We start from the raw sequence: 20029 nt of genomic DNA on the forward strand, positions 1-20029 counted from the left end.
CACTGTACCTTTTTTAAAACTGTAATTGGTTGTGTTTTTTTTGCATGAATACATTACATTCACAAAGATATGAGTTGTGTAATGAAAGCCTGATAAGAAACTCACTTTGTTGTAAAGGACCTATTTTTAGAAAAAAAAGCGAGATTTTCATGGCTATTTGAAAATGAAGCAGGTCAAGGTGCTGTATAAATACTGTGAAAGTATCAAAATGCTCAATCCACAGAGAAATGCACAGCTGTATTCAGAAACTGTGCCTTTAAAAGAGCCGTCAGGATAAACTGTACAGTTGTGATGTCACAACTATATATAGGTAGAAAGTGCCATGACAGTGCTGTTACAGTCATTCCTCAGCTGTGATGACCATGGGAGGGGCGCTTAAAGAGACAGGCGCTAAAACCGAGCAATTCAGACAGAGGGTGAATACAGATATATTCTGACAGTATGAGAAAAAAGAAAAGGTGATTTCTGAACATTAAACCGTGGAAAGATATTCTAGTAGAAACTACAAATGTGCGTAATATGTCTCTTTAAGATATTTTTGGACATGTGATTCCATTTGTCTTTTTTGTGAGCTGTTTCAGTAGTTTTGTGTGTGTGTGGGTGTGTGTGTGCATGTGTGTAGGCAAGCTAGCACCATCATTCTTATTAGCCGAGTGGATGAGTCACTCTTCTTATCTCCTCTCTGCATCAACCTGTTGTTCTTCCACTTATGGATGAGGCTAGAGGTCAGAAGGGATCTAAGGATGTGGCCTGTGGTGTCTGCATTTATGCGCATATACCTGATAGAGATAGAAAATATGTGTCGTCCCCCCCCGCGCATGTGCATGCAAGCCTGCATTATGCATGCAAGATGAATGAGGGGAGCAGGACATGCGGGGACACTTTATTTATGGGGCTCTCCGGCTTGAGTGCTGCTGACTGGTGAAATGGGCAGGGAGAGGTTGAGACCTGGAGAGAGAGGACGTGTGCAGAGGGTAGGGGAGAGAGTGCAAGCCACATTTCATAATTGGCTGAGAGATCGTCACCAGAATTAAATTATGCTAGTTAATCTCTCCTCAATTAATTACCTTGGGAGCAGGCCGTAGTACATCCATTATTCCAGAAAGAGTATTGACCCCGCTGGAGTAGAAAAAGCAGCCATATCATACCCATAATGAATACCTGCAGTGTTATCGTAATGCTAGTTAGGGTAGAGGCCGCTAAAAAAACGCAAAGGAAGTGATGTCATCATCTACCTCTCCTAAAAAAATGTTCTCCTAGAAAGTACTGGATGAGTTTTTGTCCCACGCAGAAGTTGGGGTGTCTGGGAAAGCGAGGTAAAAGAAGGTGCTCATTACAAAACTCACTCTTTCCCTTCACTCACTCACTCACTCATTCACTCACTCACTCACTCACTCACTCACTCACTCACTCACTCATTCACTCACTCCCCTTTCTGTTTTTCTTGCGCCCAGCCTGCACCTCTCAAGGCATGACGGGGGGTGTTCCAGATTATTTCCTTAGTTGCCCTTGCCAGGCGATAGATACTTCAAGAAGCTCGTAAGGCAAAGAATAGATCACCTGCTGTCACTTTCAACAGCATTCTCCCAGCTGGCCTATGAGCAGCACCGCTAAAGCAAAACAAGGTTACATGGAGAGATGTCAAAGAAGGGCAAATGTGAGTCACGCCCGCTCACGCTGGTTATTTGTATGAAAACATCAAAGGTCCCAGATTGGAAAAAAAAGTTGAGATTTCTATCTTTTTTCATGATAAATCAGATGGAGGTGCTCTAAAAATACTGAGAGTATCAAAACTAACCCACAAAGAAATCCCCGCAACTCATATTCAGACACTGTGTCTTTAAACAAGCCGTCAGGACTGTGTGATGTCACAACTATACTATATATAGGTAGAAAGTTCTGCTACAGTGACATTACAGTGTTTGCCCGGCTGCGATGATGGTGCAGAGACGCAGCCAGAGCAGATGCTGAGGACCGAGAAAAGTTGACCAATCAGAGCAGACTGGGCTTTTTAAACATTAAAGCATGTAAACATGTTTTAGAAGAAACCAACAATACAAGTATGAACCCGATAATTAGCATAATAGACCTTTAAAGATAAATAGTCAAGTCTTCTGTATTGAACATTAATTAAAGGAGATGGAAAATGAGTTATTTTCTGCTCCTTCGATCAAATTGGCCTCCCGCTTACACGATCTTAACTGAACTAATAGGGTAATGTTTGAGGTTTGGATTTAACTTACTGTGCCACTGAAGAAATCTCCACTGCTGACGTTAATGCAATCAATTACTGTCGTCGCTAGCGGTGCATGACATGACTTGCGTTTTCATAAAGGTCAATGCTCCCCAGGACTCCCCTTTTGTTCTCATTTTCCCCCTGCACCGCTGCGCCTCTTTCTCTCTCCTCCATCCCGCCTTAATTGTCTGGCAAACACCTCAGCGAGAGAAAGACAAATATCACTTTTTTTCCTGTGGATATTGTTCTGCCTGTGCTCGCCGTCGCCGTGTTAATAATTTAGCACCCATTCTTTTTCTCTGTGCTCCCTAGATTTCCGCCCTCACCTTTTTTTTCCTCCTCTTAGGGCTCTTTCTTCTTCTTTTTCTCCCTCCCTTCCTTTCTTTCCCCACAGCCACCTTTTAGTTGTATGTGTGTATTCGGCGGCGCAGCGTTTGTCTGCCCGTCTGTCTTTGATGCTGACGTCCTCTCAGCTGCGAGGCGATGCCACGGGGGCCCCCGCGATGCGAGACAGCCAAACACCATAATTAGTCGGCAAGTTTCACCTAATTAAACGGGACCCTATTAGAGGCGAGAATGAGGAGACAGGAAGGAACAAGAAAGACAACTGCGGAGAGCTCTCTTTGGTGTTGTTTTTGGTTTGACTTTCAATCCTATCTCTGTCTCTCTCTGTCTCTCTCTCTCTCTGTTTTTTCCTTTGCTGTCTCTTTGTATCACTTTTCATTTGTCTCCTTTTCTTATTTCATCACGAAGGCCGGAGTACTTCCAACAGCTGTTTTTTTTCTCTTCAGGATAAATATTTCATTTTCACTGCCCTAGGCCAACACAGGAGTAATCTGTATGACACCCGGCGATGTACACTGTCATCTTCGCGCTGATTGCTCCGCCGTGTGAAATACATCTGTTCGTGCGGGAGGCCTTTCGATGAAGGGTGCAAGGCGATCACACACCCGTTTCCAAGCCAGACTCAGTCAGTGCGGTTACATGCAGTAACCTGAAAATGGTCTTTCCCCGGTTAAGAGAATAATCAGATTATTGAAGTTCACCCCGTATACATGAGCTGGTTAGAATGGGAAAATGACAAAGTAACTCGACTTCCGCTACAGTAGGTGGCGCTCTGCCAACATACAGCTGGACCGGTTCACCCCGGTCAAACTCACAAAGACTTGGAAAGTGGGGGGGAAATGGCCGACTTTTGGAAAGAATTAAGAAATGTGGTCTTCTTGGTAGTGATGTTACTTGCCATTGCGAAATCCTCCTTCGGTTTAAAGGTAACGCTCGTGTTGTTTTTTTCACCTTTTTTCGGTGCCGTTGACCCTGCTTTATTCTATTTCTGGGTCAAAAGCCACAGCCGCAGAGTGGGGAGGGGGGAGTTAACCCACGGAGAATGCACAGATGCGTAACCCGATATTACTCTGGATAAGCTGGTTACATGCATGAATACTCCAATTATTGAAGGAATTCTCTAGATCTGTTAACCGGGGTATGAAAACTACAATTTTACCCGGGGTACAGTGTTTACATGGCATCTCAGAAACTGGAGTATGCCATAACCCGAATATAACCGTGTTGTTAAACTGCACGTATACGCACCGACTGTTCCCATGCGATCGCCCTTTTGTGCCTTGTTGCCCTGAAAACTTTCTTTTCCTTTGGCTGGATCTGGAATTTTAGCTTCAAATTGGAAGCATGTGGCTGTGTGTAAATGACATTCAAAGCTGTTTTTTTTAAACTTTTCTTAATGCAGGGTAATATACTTCCATGTGATGGAAGTATATTAGATTGGGTTAATGGAGAGGACAGTTGCGTCTGGCATCTACCTGCACACAGGACTTCATTGTTCGAGAGATAATTTGAAACCTTAAAACAGGCTAAATAAAGGTCTTTGGATTGATCAGTTAACGTGATCGTGTGTGAGAGCACGCCACCAGGATTCATTTACAGCACAGCGCGTCCTCTGTTCTCAAAGTTATCATCACTCTTTCTCCTCCTGCGTTCCTCCTCTGCCCTCTCCCCCCCTGTCTTCGCTAATGTCCTCAATTTCTTTCTCCTCCTGTCTCTCCTACTCTCCTCTCCTCTCCTCTCTTCTCCACTGCTCTCTTTGGCAGTGTGTTTGGCCTGTGACGGCCCAGAGGCAGCCATGCTGTCTTCTCCACTCAATCTGCCGTTTCCCTTCTCCCAGGCCCTGACCCTGCTATACTCAGCACACGCACACTATCCCTCCACGTCTCTCTCCTCTTTATTCTTCTTCTATCCCTCCCTCTTGAAATCATCCCTATCTTCTTCCTTCCCCGCATGCCCTCCTCCCCCCTTTCCGCTCTGACCCTATCTGCTGTCCAGCCAGCTGCAATGTCTGTCAAAAGACACAGCGGAGACACAAAAATGCATGCAGGCCCATCACCTCTGTTTTTGTCTCCTCTTCCCTCTCAGTCTCGTTTTTTCTCCATCCCTTCCCTCCTCAATGCCTCAGCTGTTTGGGTTAAGTCTGCCGGCTGGAAAAGAGAGGTTAAAGGGTCGAGGAGCTTCAGTCCACGTGGCCGGCGGTTCACGGTGGGATATAGAGACAGGAAGAAGAAGAAGAAGGAGTCACAGCGCAGGGGAAGTCGCACCTCAAAAGTTAAAGCACTGGTGACGTAGATGAATTGGGACTGGGAAGTGGATTTGCTGACATGCAGTGAAAACACAGCGTACAGCACGTTAACACAAACAAACACACTAAACCGTAACTGCCCAGAAATGCCCACGCAACAGACATTAGTGTGCATTTGGCCAGCAGCTATGGCAGCAAGATCACTCTGTTTTTTTTGTTGTTTTTTTGTAACCACTGCGACATCTTAGCGAGCACTAAAGATGCTGCATCAAATTGCTACTGTACCCCGGCAGTGGATGTTCTTTGAAAAATCTCACAGTGTAAGCTAGTCAGCTGATAGGGCGGCCTGTCTAAAGCCGGCTAAGAAAAGCCACAGCTCAACTAATGCAGCCACTGGCCCACTTTTTCACTTGCACAAATGAAGAAAGCCTTTGCCCATAGACACAGCGAGGGTGCAAATATCTTGGAGCACTGCTATACAGTGGCGTCTCAAAGGGTAATCATCACTTCAGTAATGCACGACTTTTGTCCATGTGGAATTATATCTCTGAGAAAGCTGCTGCTGCCCTCTTCGCTCTGCCCAGCTCTAACTCATCTGTCAATAATTCCCTGATCCACCATCGCCACCTCTCCCTCTTCCTGGAAGCCTCTTTTAGTAAATGTAAAAAAGAGCACTAATGGCTTTGCGTTGTGGGCCATTATGAGCGAGTGCTGAAAGCTCTCCAGCGACGGAGGTAGCGGACGCCCAGACTGTGCAGTTGTTTTCTGGAACCCCCCCCCCAACGACCCTGAGCCCACGGGGAACGTAACCTGGTATGGAGGGCACCCTTGTTCGTGCTCTCAGCGTTGTAAGAGATGCTCAGCCGAGTGACCCACTTGTATTGTGTTATGTTATGGTTGATAGTGTGGGCTCGCGGGATGTTTGTGAATATGTAACAAAAGCCTGCTACAGTGCTGCGTGTGCTCTAAGGGCTTTTCTTTGAAGATATTTTCTATGTCCTGATTTCTGAATTGGGTCTTGAAAGGGCCTATGGATATGTTTTGGAAGCAACGTTGCGTGTCTTCTCCATAGAAATACTAATTATAATGGATTTTCTTTTTTATCAGCCGCATATTTTAACACATTTGCTTTTATTCTGATAATTAAGATTCTTTTATTTTAAGGTCCCATATTGTAAAAAAAAAAAAAAAACAGGTTGAGGTGCTATACAAATACTGTGACAGTATCAAAATACTCAATTAACAGAGAAATTCACACAGCCCGTATTCATAACGGAGCGTTTCAGAAAGAAAGTGAATACAGGTATATTCAGACAGACGGCATAAAAAAATTATTTGCTTTTGGGACATTAAAGTATGAAACATCTTCTCGTAGAAACCCAAAATACAAGCATGAAAATGAGCATGGTATGGGACTTTTAAATAAATAATAATCTGATGGATGTCGACTGGACATTAGAATAAATTAAACATTACCTACAGCTATTCCTAAACCAACTGCAACTATTTGTCTTTCAGAGGCTGCAGTTGGCGCAGTTTTAATGCTATAATCTGAAACAAGACTATCTAAAGAATCCATTGGTACCAACCATAACCAGCTAGCTAGCTGGAAATTTAGGCAATGTTTTGGTGAGAGAAAAACTGGAATGGTCATTTTCAAAAAGGGCCCTTGACCTCTGACTGGCTCCATTGGGTACTCACGTTTCTCCCCCCATGTTCACTTTATGATAATCCCAGACAGTTTGGGGCAAATAAACATGCAGTTTTTCTTTTTCTTTTCATTTATTCTAAAATGGTGTATTTGATTATTCCTGCATACTGGGGTCCTTAAACAGTCTCGGAATTGCATACATTGACATTGTAAAACTGAGAATCTTGTGGAGTCAGTGAGCCCGGTTGTGTTCATGTTCGACGATGTTACTCCTCATTGCAATGTAGTAAGGCAATATTTTAAACTTGACCTCACTGTTTAAAATGAGCTGTTGTGAGCGCAACGACAGTCACAGCCTCATTAAACTTTACAACCGCGATCTAGAGACCAAAGTCATGTATCACTTTCCTAGGTTTATTGGCAGTAAGGAAGTGCTCACCATCCAATTACCAAATTTTTTGCTGAAATCTCTAAATCTCAAATTATTATTTTTATTTAATTTTTTCATACCAAATCACTGCATGTTTTTTTCTGTGGTGTTCCTCGAGGTCTGGGTGTCTGAATGTTTTTTTTGAGGGATATTTGACTATTTCTTTAATCAATTCTTTAGTGATAAAAAGAAAGAAAGAAAAGCACCAAGACATGTATAATACATAATAAAGCATGGGGATGGGCGTCATGAACTCAACTTCAAGATTGAATAGGTGATTACCCAAAAATAAATCTGTTTATTACAGATTTGACTAGAATAATCTCCCCCTGAACACCACCTGTCCTCTCACCCTCACTTCTAAAAAAAGGCGCTAAGGGGTTAAAGTACTAGTCCAGGCTGAAGCTGACTTAAGTGTACTCAATTGTCGAGCGCTAAAGGACAGATGGATCTAAGCAGTTTTAAAGTACTCATATTGATGGCCTTTCTTCAGGGAGAGGTGACACTTGAAGATGGAAAAAGAGAGAGGGAGAAAAAAACACATTTCGCATTGATATAGCAGCCCAGTTGATTAAAGCAATGGGAAACGTCTTCATTTTTAGCAAGCCTGCAGAGTCAATGGACTGTGGCTTGGAAATAATCTGCCGCACATCACAGAGCGCTGGCTAACTATCTCCGCAGCTTACCGTGCATGGTGGCAGCGAGCATAGAAGTGATGCCAAAAGGTTTTTCGCTTACCCCGCCAAAGCTTGGGAAAAGCAAAAGGTCTGATTTCTATTTTTCACCAGTTTGTCTGAATGCAACTTGGGAGGGCGAGGAGGCAATTGGATAAAGCATTCAGGAACATGGTGCCGGGGGACTCGCGAGAGCCGCCGTGCACCGAGGGTAGTCTTGATGGCTCAATCGTAGGTGTAAATGAGAAAGACAATCCGTACCTGTTATCTGCTGTCTCTTTGACGGCTGTGTTTGTCGAGCTGAGATGCAAAAAGGAGGAAAAGGAAGACGTCTCTTCTTCCCATGCCATAATCCATTTTTATCATTGTCACCTCATCAGCTGGCATGTTAGCTATTTATGCCATTGCATTTCTCTGTTTCCTTTGCCTTTTCTTCTCATTTATTTAGATGTTTCTAATTCATTAAACAGAACTACTCAGTTGTTTGGGCTCACTAATGACAAAAAAAGTTATTTGATTTTTTCTTTTTTCTATCGAGTGGCAGTTGCTCCCTGAGGCTTTGGCTGTATATTGACTGGCAATCGTTAGCTGCTACTTTACAAGAGGTAATTTGTGACGCGAGAAATGGATTCTAATAGATATTTAGTTAGAAAAGGATTTGTTGCAGCACCGGAATGGCACTCTCAAAGTAATATCGAATGTTTTTGCTGAAAGGCGTTCATTGTGAAAGTGATTCATTTGTTGATCACACACTCCGAATCAGTAGGACAGCATTCTGTTATCTCTCTCTCCTCTTTCTTTGCTGTCCTTGTCCCTTGGCTGCATTTTGTCCTCCTCGGCTGTGTGTCTGCTCTGCATAACACTGTTCTGGTGTTTCAATGCTGCTCACATACAGTATATATTTTACTGCAGAAGCAAAACATAAAAAGTGATTTCTGTTCTATTGTTTTCTTTTACAGGAGAAAAAGAGCATTAAAAGTAAGCCATGGTCCAAACTCTTTTATTTTTTAAATTTAATTATGGGCAAAGGCATGCTTGGCTTGGTTTGCACTCACCTTCGCTTTTGCTTGATTTTTGGTTTTCCATACTTTGCATCAGGTCATGAATAAATCACATCTAAACATAGCATCTCTACAACATTGTCACTCTTATTAACTCTGCGTAATGTAAAGGATGCTTGACTTTGTTCCAGTTTTTGTCTTATATTGAGCCACTCAGCTTTGGTTTGCTGTATTTGGGATAATTTCACATATTGCACTGAGGTCTTGCTCCGTCCGACAGTAGTCATTGACAGTAGGGTATCTGTCAAACCTGTTGTCCTGGCGTAGCATTGTAAGCACATAATTTGCTTTCCACAAAATATACAGGAGACAAAGTTAATCTGAGGCCAGCTCCCAGCTAGGTAATTGGTTAAGACCCCTATTAGCGGATTTAAGAGGATATCAGGGCGATTTAGCCACACAAAGCTATTAAGCTACTTAGATCAGAATGTGATTGCTGTCTGTCAATCACTGGATAAGAAAATAGGCTGTTGTTGGTGCTCCCATCTCACAAACACACACACACACACACACACACATACACAGATCAGGCCTAATTGAACATCTTGAATTTTATATCAGGGCAAACTGAAAGCCACAAACTGACCTCCTTCCCTACTCTCCTCATTGCCCCTCCCTGCGCCCCTTCTCCTCCCCCCTTCCCGTCTCAGCACAAACGCGTTTTTTGAAGCATGACATTTTTTTCAGCTCTTGATTCACGCCACTGTATTTTTAGTTTGAGGCTGTTGTTGTAGCCAGTGGAGTTTCTTCTTTTCATTGTTGCTTTCTGTTGCCGTTTCTGTCATGTGGTATGGGTTCTGCATGAAAACAAATGCAATTCTATCCGTATGAACTGAAATTATCTTCATGAGTGATCAAATTAAGAACTTGCATTGGCTGTGACGATAGGTGCCTGGGAACCACGGTGACCAGTTTTTGTTGTTTTCTTTACCTTCTCCATTAACATTTAGATGCGATGATGAACTCATTAGGGAGATAAATACAAATTCACGCATCTAATGAACAAATTCATGTGACACATACCACACTAACCGCTAAGTGCTAGGAGATGTATTTAGTTTATCAGTGATTACCAAATTTTAGTGAAACAAACAGCATCATTTACTTTTGTTTTTCTCCTCCTGCTTCCTCTAGACTCCCGGCCCTTGCCTGACGTAGCCATGACTGGCAAGTGCACCAGGGAATGCGACGAGTACGGCCACTCGGATTCCTGCTGGATGCCTGTGCGCACGTCGCCTGAGCGACGGCCATCAAAGTCAACCACCACCCCCCAACAACCAAAGCTTTCCACTTTCATGAGCGGCAATGGCAGCAGCAGCAGTAGCAGCAGCAGCGCTGAGCAGCCCGGCAGCCAAGAGACCCTCGCCATGGCCGCCATGGCCAACGGAGACCCCACCACCGCTCACATGATGGGCGACCGCAATCGCAACCTGCTCAACAAGAAGATGGCTTCCTCCTCCTCCTCGTACGAGGTCTTTGGCTCGCCTTCCTACGGCTCGCCAGGAAGTGGGGAGGAGGTGCTGGGCCATCCCACCGAGGAGATCCCTCTGGCGCCCACTGGGGAGTACAAGCCCACGTCCTGCGGTACTCTGACGCGGAGGGAGGTTTACCTGTGAGTGTCAGTACCCACTGTGCCACACTATATGGCATTAAAATACAAGACTAAGCATAGCTGCTTACCCACAACCGTTACAGCTCTAGAAGCTTTTAGCCACCCTTGTTCTGTAAGGTGGGACTAAACTTTCTCCAAAGACTTTTACGACAGCTTCTAAATGAAAATCTAAGTGGATATATAAACAGTTTTTAAAGTGCTAATTCCGGCCATGACCTGGAAGAAAGGAGGAGGAGGAAGAAACTTTTGAGGGGGTACTGAGGCTGTTCTACTGGCGAGTCGGGCTCTTTGGACATAATCTGCTGCTTGACAGTCAATCTGTACAATAATCATTTGAGACATACAATACATGCATGCATAACCCCCCCCCCCCAATGAAGGATCCATTCCCTGAAGATGACACTGTACAAAAGAGACAATTTCTTTCCGTTTGTGTTTTTTCTAGAAACAAAGCTGTACATGAATACTTTTTTGACTTCAAAGTGCGTCTGGTTATGCCCTTTTTTGTCCTTTTTTTTTTTTTCTTACTTCAGATCATTGCTTTGGCTGTGATGTTCAGTGGCTGCAACAATATATTGGACATAATGGTCTCTGTCATACTGAGCTGCCTAGGGATTACGTCCCCATAACTGTTTGTGATAAAAAGCTGCTCAATAGCAGACCAAAAAAACTCAACCGTATTCAAATCTTATGAGGACGGGAAGCTTTAAATACTCAGCCCGGAAAACAACACTTGCGTCAGTCCTCTCATGAAATGGAGATTCTTGGACAGACATGGTCACAGACGGAATTTGCTGCAACACCTTTGTTTCAGACTCGGACACCACTGGTACGATGAACATATGGTGACCTACCGGTGTGAAAAGTCACTCATTGTACATAAAAATTGGACCACAGCAACCACGCTTACTGCTCTCATTCCCCTTTGTCTTGATAGCTTTCCTCATCCTCTCGTTCTTTGTCTTTGATTGGCAAAGGCTGAGACCAAAACCCTCTAACGACATGCAAAATCTTAGAGCCATGATCCAATCGCCACACCAGCTGAAAACAAGCATCCGTGTACGTGGTTGTGTCATATTCGGATCACCTCAGTGGGATTCTACTGTTTATATCGAGTTGTAATACCATGTTTTCCGTAAATCACATACATACAGAAGTAGTTTCAGATAACCAAGGCCATTGGCGCTGCCCGATTGGAAATCCTGGGTAAGCACAGTGTGTGGCATGCCGAGATTAAATATGGAGGTGCAATTCAAAATTGTGTGTATGGCCCCGATATGCAGTATATAGTGTGTGTGTGTGTGTGTAGGCTATATATAGTGTATACAGTAGATGTACACCTAAAATAGGCTTAGGAGGGCGTAGAATGGCCAAGCTGATCCTAAAACAGCTGCAAGGACAGCTTTTTACTGTTATTTCTTTCTTGTTGTGTGATAGACTGAGCAATAAATATCATATTGTACACGTGACCAACAAGCATTAACTTCTTTTTCACTTCTCAAGCCTTCAAAGGTGACATTAACACACACATGGCTGTCCAATAGTCCTTTTTTTTTTTAGCACTAGTAGATGTTACTTTTCCATAAGTACGGTCCATGGTGACGGCACCTGCATCTTTGAGCACGAATGTAAGAATCAGCTCAATGGAGAACAATCAACGTCTGTACGCTAGGGAGGTTTTTTTATTTGGAATAGGGGCTGAGAAAAATGGTGTCAAAGTGAAACCAAAGCTTCGCAAACAGGATGAAGCATTTCCCCCATTACACACTGAAATAGCTATGTTTTTTTTTCTTTGGGTGAACTTTGCTTTAAGTACACATTAAATGAAGGATTTTTATCATGAAGAATTGAGAATTCGATGTCTCAACTACATTACATCCTCAGAGTTGGCGCTTAGTAACCACTCACACACAGACACATGACAATGTTGAGATGTTGTGCCTCCCCTGTCTACAGTGATGTTTTTCTTTTCAGCGGCTACAGAGGCGCAACATCTCATGACTGTAATAAAGCAAAAGAATATCAGATGCAATGGAACTTTTTTGTATGTTAGCAAAACCCTTTTGGTTTGACCGGAGCTGCTTTTTCTGCATTCCGGCGATCTATAGTCTGTAAGTACTACTCGTTGTTCGAAAGAAAGTGCTCCTATACTTATCAACTGTATACATGAATATTTACTTTTTACTGCACGTTTAATGGGAACTTACTTCACTTACTGAGAAGGAAGACGAAAAAAAAAAACTGTAAAACAAAATGTACAAAAAAATCCCTGTAAACATGGAAATCCACCTTGTTGCTTGCTTTTGTTATACCTAAAGAAACATGTAGTACAACTTAGTACATCCGTTAAGACCATGTGGTTGATCTTTTTTTATTATCTTTTTTTTTCATACTTCATCATCGCCTCTCATATCACCACAAAAACCCAAATCTTTCATGTAATTTAGATTTATACCGTGATATTTGCATTATTTTTCTTTTTCATCTTGTATTTTACTTAATCCCATACATTTATTCTAACAGTCAAGACCATGGAAATAGTCATGACAATGTACTATGTGTTTGACTTTTCTTTTTCTTTATCTGGTGCCACTTTGTATATTTAGAGTGCTTATGAAAAAAGAAAAAAAAAAAGAAAAAATACTAGAGTGAATGCAATTATGCAATTGTGCCTTTTTATACCAACTGGTATGATTAAAAATGTTGGTTTTGGAATGGTGCATAAACAATTACGTTGACATGCCTACAAAAGTGTATGGGGTGGCATTTAAGAACGGACTGGACACATTTGCATATGTTAGATGAAATCCTGTGATGTCAAAGGCTTCTTGGAGGATAACCCGGTCAAATGCCAGTGAGCCTGTTGGTCTTATACTTAAATGGCTATTGTTCGCTGGGTTCAATTATCTTGTTGAAATATCCATTCCTAGCGTAGTGAATTACCGAATGAGTACAGATACATTCAAAAGTTGCTTGTTGGTAGTAATAATAATGATATAATGGATTTTTTTTGTCGTGTTCCACTCATGTACATGTATGACATCTGAGGTCAAGTAACCTTCTTTGTGCATGAAACAAGCTCTAGGACGGAATAGAAGCATAGGAAGATAGAGGTGGGGGAAAAAAAAATAAAAAAATATGCTTGGAGACATTTGACTGCTCAGAGTTGAGGGAGCCTATGGAGATAAAAAAAAAGATAATGTGAGGAGCGGAAGTAAGGAGGGGAAAAAGCTGCAGGGGAGAGTAGCTGACAGAACACACACCTCAGGATGTGGCCAGCGACACAACACTCACAGATTTTTACAGTATATGCATATCAGTAGGTAATGAAACCCTGCCCTACAAATAAGCACGGTATGATGTTTGATATGATACTGCGAGGGGATGCTTTGAATTTCGAGATCAGACAGAAAACAAAGACTCTGTAGTGTGAACCTCAGACATAAAGAGAAGACATGAAAGAAAAAAAAATCCCATACATACAGTGTACACTTGTTAATTTCGGAGCACTGTATTTTTCTCATATTCAATAAGGTTACTGCTACTGATTTTTTTTTCTCACAGTTTGATGGAAAACATGGAGTAGCTACCATCAAAATGTTTGTATCTTGCTGCCCGAGGTGTGTGTTAAGCCTGTGCTCTCCTCTATTCGTATAGCCTTCACAGTGTGTAATGAGATTTGTAATATTAACCATTACTATATGTCCTGCGACTTGGATGTTGATATAGAAATTGAGGAACAAAATTTATCATCGTTTAATATGAGTCACTATGCACGCAGCTTAGCTGAACATGGCAAAGTGTATTGAACGCAAGTCCACTTCTATTTATGAGATATTTTACATAATTTAGTTTGCTTTTGTACAGGTTTGTGTAAATAAATTGCTTGTCATTTTTGTCTCTGCAAAAATTAAAATATAACATGATAAACAATTCGATTTTGTTTCAATGTTTAATTTAAGGTTTAATTGTTTAAAGGTCCCATATTGTAAAATGTTTCAATGTCTGTTTTGATTATAGAGCAGGTGAAGGTGCTATATAAATACTGTTAAAGTATCAAAACACTCAATCCACAGAGAAATGCATGCAGCCCGTATTCAGAAATGATGTCTTTAAATGAGATGTCAGGATTTTTGTACAGTTGTGATGTCACAACTATACTATATATAGGTAGAAAGTGCTGCTACAGTCCCATTACAGTGTTTCCCCAGCTGCAGAGACGCAGAGAGTGCAGATGCTGAAGATTCGTAAATGCTGACCAATCAGAGCAGAACGGATTTTTTCAGGAGGGGGTCTTAAAGAGACAGGCGCTAAAACTGAGCGTTTCAGACAGAGGGTGAATACAGGTATATTCTGACAGATAGTATGAAAAAAAGAATGTGTTGTTTTAACATTAAAGCCTGTACATACAGGTATGTTTTAGTAGAAAACTAAAATACAATTATTGACATAAAAATGGGCTCAGTATGTCCCCTTTAAATCAGAATACAATTAAAACCACTAATTCTTTGTTTTTTTTAAAGTCATTCGTGGTAATTACAACCAATCTTCCTGAACTCCAACTTTAACTAGACAGTTTCATCTAAACAAGTGTGCTTATTACATTTTTGTACCCAAGTATTACGAGTGAGGGGACGATGGAGCATGAGTTTGGCCGGAGAATCGGAGCAGCGGGGGTGGTGTTGCAGTCGCTCTACCGCACCGTTGTGACGAAAAGAGAGCTGAGCCGGAAGGCAAAGCTCTCGATCTACCGGTCAATCTTCGTTCCTACCCTCACCTATGGTCATGAAAGCTGGGTCATGACCGAAAGAACGAGGTCGCGGGTAAATGGGTTTTCTCAGGAGGATGGCTGGAGTCTCCCTTAGGGATAGGGTGAGAAGTTCAGCCATCCGTGAGGAACTCGGAGTAGAGCCGCTGCTCCTTTGCGTTGAAAGGAGCCAGTTGAGGTGGTTCAGGCATCTAGTAAGGATGCCCCCTAGGCGCCTCCCTAGGACCAGGTGGAGAGATTATATCTCCACACTGGCCTGGGAACGCCTCGGGATACCCAAAGTTAGAGCTGGTTAATGGGCCCGGGAAAGAGAAGTTTGGGGTCCCCTGCTAGAGCTGCTCCCCCGCGACCTGACCCCGGATAAGCGGTTGAAGATGAGATGATGAGATGAGACAACAAAATCTAATTCATATCAACAATAACAAACTGAAAAAAAAAACTGTAAATAAAAGGTAATAGAATGTTAGCAACAGCGTATGTATAGCTGACACAGAAGAGCATTAGCATTAAGGGAGAATGTTTCACGGCTAAAGTCTAGTTTGTTTGACCAGTGTCAGTGCAACTGTACCGTACCTAGGAGCGGTCAGATGAAAATATTCAAAAACAGTCGGACAAGACGCACAAAAACTCAGAGATCTATGGAAAGATTTGTAAACAATGCGACGCATCGCGATGACGTCAATCAATGCGTGTGACGTTTTACGGCGTGATGACGTATAGGCAGGCAAGAAGCATTCGCGCGAGGCCCAGGTAGTGTGAGTACAAACGGGCCTGGGGCGTAGGGGGAGAGAGAGGGGGGGGACAAGTACCCTAAAGCACGGGGCACGAGTGCGACCTAATTTAGAGTTATAATAATAATAAGCAGATTATTCACAGCATGTTGAAGTTCTGTTTTGATCTCAACCAACTCTTGTCAAAAACATAACACATTTTAGCTTTTAAATGTTTCACAAGCTAGCTGCTAAGTTTGTCTGCCCTTTATGTGCTAGGTAGGTAGCATACTAGAATTAAGACTGCATGATGTTAAAGGGTAGTTTGGATTTTTCAAGTGTACACTATATTTACAGTATTTTCACACTGTAAATATGAAAATGTCAATTTAAATGTATGCAGGTGAACTGAAGCAGCAATTTACTAATAATTTACCCAATTGAGAAAAACAATGATTTTACCTTGTGTTCTGCGAACTAAAATGATGTGCATATGTACATAATATGTTGCCTGTGTGTCTGAGTGATGTATGCAGGTATTATTGGCTAGGTGATTAGAGATCCATTCCCTACACGCTGTTTAACAGCATGCCGCTGTGTCTTCAGAACCCTCAAACCGCTAATGGTGCCTTAGTAGAAAACTACAATGTAGTGTAAAATTTAAATGTCAAGTTTTTCCTCTCAGCTGTCTCAGGTATATTAGAGGACATATGGTTAAACAAAAAACACAACTGGAGAATAACATTGTTTTTCCACAAGGCTGAGAAATCTTGTTTGTGTACAATTTCAATTGAAAATTCAAAAGTGCGACCATTTCTTTTCTACGTGTTTATCTTCAAAAGATGCCACTTCCAAGAAATACTAGGTTAGAATCATGTTGATATGCAAATTCATTTTCTTGTCCTCTCGGAAGCATTTTTGAATTGCCTGGCGTGGAATTATCAGCGGATAGTATTCATTTTTTTCTGTTGGGAGAGGGGGAAATTAAGACAAATTAGAATGAATTTGAATGTAATTAATGTTTAGGCAATGCATACCAATGAAGTGGGATTTTTTTTATTTATGAATAAAACAGTGACCGCATATTATGAATTCCATAAATAATAAGTGTAGAAATTTCTAGGTACATTGATATCACTAGAGAGTAAGAGGCATTGGTTGCTCATACACTTTTTGCTAGAATTTTTATTTCTTAAATGGTACATACACCAATTTTGGCCTTCATTCACTAAAATGTGTCATTTGTTGGTACTAATTTTGTAAACAGGGTTAGGTTATCAGGTTAAAGTACTTGATTGTGTAGGCGTTTTTCTGATTGTATCCCAACAAAGGGCTGGTTTACAGATTTACCTGATACTTTTCAGCAACAAACACCCACTGGCGTCTACCAACAGAAATCAGAGCAGACAGTGCCCTGTTATCAAATGTTTCAATGCAAAGTTGTAAACAGGCTCCCACACATTTACCTACTAGGCAGGTTTCACTGTGAGAATGCAAGGCCTAAAGGAAGCATAGGTATAACCTTGATAATAATCTGGCGTTCACCTTAATCAAAGATGCATTCAGCAGTTGTGTCTTGTTTAACCTATGGAGGTAGATAGATGCGGGACAGAGAGACAGATAAAAAAAAACTACAGGCACAGGAGGAGAGGATGGGGAGCAGCGTCAGTATGCTTCAGGGCAAGAGAGAGATATCAATAGGTACTATTCCCCTGAGCTCACATATGAGAAGCTAATTAATGAAATCATTGATCACTTCTCCAACATCAAACATGAGGTATGTCATTTTAATACAAATCCCATTCCCATTTATGCTCAGTGGTGCAAAATAACAACTCAAAAATCACATCAGCAGGGGGAATTCGACTATAAACCTTTGAGGAAGCTATTTGATACCCACAATTTTTTTTTATTGTCTTAAGATTTTATTTTTCTAGCCCAACCGTGGGAAATGGCACCAGAGGAATAGCAGTTAGGGCTTTGTTAAATTGATTTTTATTTCATATTTATTTTACGGAGGGATAGGGGGGGCTAACTTTTTTTTATGTGTTGCGAATGGAACAAATAGACAAGTTCATGAGGAAACTCTTGCAATAACTTTGATTTAATTGTGATCACCTATATTCTATCAGCATTTATTTTACCCCTGAGGATGATGTCATTAGAACTCATTTTATTGCTCTCACGGCGGCAATGGACAATGAAAATGCAGTCACTGCCTCGCAGCGTGATCACATGTGATCGGCTCATTTCAGTGTTTTACGATGGAACTTCATTTTTGAGAGAATTTGTTGCTTCGTATTGTTGGAATTTGAAATATGGTGAACTTCTTTTTATTGCCTAAACAGTTCAGCAACAAAAAAGCAGCCTGAAAACTTTGAAAGATACTGGTTACCACTCAATTTTTACCACATATTCTTGCACAAAACCCTCCAGAAACAAGCATACACTGTTCATCATGACCATGTCTCAGCAGTCCTTTTTATTTTTTTATTTTGGTGCCATCATTCATTGTTATTACACTCAATACTTCTGCACGATAAACAGTTTTCTCCTGCAAACAAGGACATGCAGAAGGCAAGGACTAGACTGGCAGAGATGAGGCATGAGTGATATCTCTCCAGTGTGTGCGGGTCACTAGTTATTACCCACAAGATCCTCCATGACCCCTGCTGTCACTTGATAGATTTCTCCACAACCACCCGCAGCCGCAACACAGCCATTCACGTGATCTCCCGCCAAAGATGAGGTATGAATGCTACTTGTCGTGAGGCCAAAGAACAAAAAAAAAAAAAATATGCAGTGGAACAGGCAAATGTACCAGGATTAATCACATACCAGTTGTGAGTTGAATGCACACAAATGTATGTGTTAGATTTATGTGGCAGAAGCAATTTGACAAAAATCCATACAAGCCTTAGTAGTCGAAGCCAGGCCGTGATAAATGAGAACTACTTACATAAGAGAAAGTGAGCGGGTGAGAAGAAACGGAGAGAAATGACAAATAGATGGAAGTATAGACTGTGTGTGTGTATGTGTCGGGGGGGGGGACTGCCTGATTGACTATTCGACACCCACACACCCACCGCCCCCTTTACATCCAGGCTAAAAAGTAAACCTCAACAAATGATGAATACATTTATTAATTTCAGCCAACTCTCACTTCAAAATGTATTTACTTCTGGAAGTTGTGAAAAAAGAAAACCCAGCATAAGAAAGCCCAATGTCCACCAATTTACACCTAAAGAAAAAAAAAACCTTGTGAAGATATTGAATTTATATCTTTACAAATGCTCGACTGTGACTGAAAGGAGCAAAACTTTCACAAAAAGGCATTTGTGCCATAACATTCCGAGTTTGAAGCCCTTTATTTAAAGAAAAAAAAACTTGAGCATTGTATGAACATGAATATGCTCTAAATGACTTCTGTGATATGTGGAAATACTGAGCAGAAAATGTCGAGAGTGATGAAAATTTTTTTCAGGATGCCGGCCCCTAGGAGAAGATAGTTATTTTTGTAAAGCAAAATGTCACATATTAAGTCAAGGCTACTGAATTGGGAGATGCCCAATCTGAAGGTTCAAACCTGAACAGAGTAGTGGTGAAGGGCATTTCGATCCCGTTACATTGAAATGACTGACAGTGAGAAAAAAAATACAATTATGTGGGTTCCAACTACATTCTTGCTTAAGAGTCAACTTTTCTTCTCCGTTTTGCAATATTTTGACTTTTTACTTTACTTTCTGACATTTCCACTCAAGTTTTTCTCATGCGCAAACTAAAAAAAATGTGACGTTTAGTTTAAAATTCGGTTGCTTATTATTTTGCAATGTGGTTTGGCAACTAAACTTCTAGCAAACACTGTAGGCTTAAATCTTATCCCCTCAGCTCCATCCACACTCAACCTGTCTGAAGTCAGTTTTATACAGTCAAAGTTCTCAACAGAATATGTTCCCATAACTGTGATTTTTTCCCCCAGAAATCTCGGCCACAAAACCCCCATTTAAATAAGTGGTATGCATAGCTTACTCTGCAGATGAATCACGGCTATATGCAGTGGAACTTGTTGAATTTTTTGCATAAACAAAAATCCTTCCAACATCCATTACTTGACAACGTATTTGGAGGGATAATATGCAAGTGACTTTACAGCACACATTATGGCCATTTATTACTATAAGGTTCAATCCCATATCTCATTTGTACCCCTAACCCTTGTAGGGGTTGAAAATCCAAAAATCGGTTGAAAAACAAATGGGACACCCCTTTGAACATGATACGGCTTTACGTATGCAGA

General features: G+C 41.5%; 1 protein-coding gene across 1 annotated transcript in view; it reads left to right on the top strand.

Annotated features, from left to right (window-relative positions):
* The window catches only part of pcdh7b (protocadherin 7b), a gene marked incomplete at its 5' end in the record, with an annotated part of 114869 nt that extends 104281 nt beyond the window's left edge, over nucleotides 1–10588 (top strand). The window contains one exon of the mRNA XM_083936668.1: nucleotides 9777–10588. Coding sequence (XP_083792794.1) covers nucleotides 9777–10258 — 482 coding nt within the window. The 3' untranslated portion in view covers nucleotides 10259–10588. The remainder of the gene's footprint in view (nucleotides 1–9776) is intronic.
* Between the last annotated feature and the right edge of the window lie 9441 nt (nucleotides 10589–20029).

This window comes from Echiichthys vipera (genome assembly GCF_963691815.1).
Source record: "Echiichthys vipera genome assembly, chromosome: 22".
NCBI lineage: Eukaryota > Metazoa > Chordata > Actinopteri > Perciformes > Trachinidae > Echiichthys > Echiichthys vipera.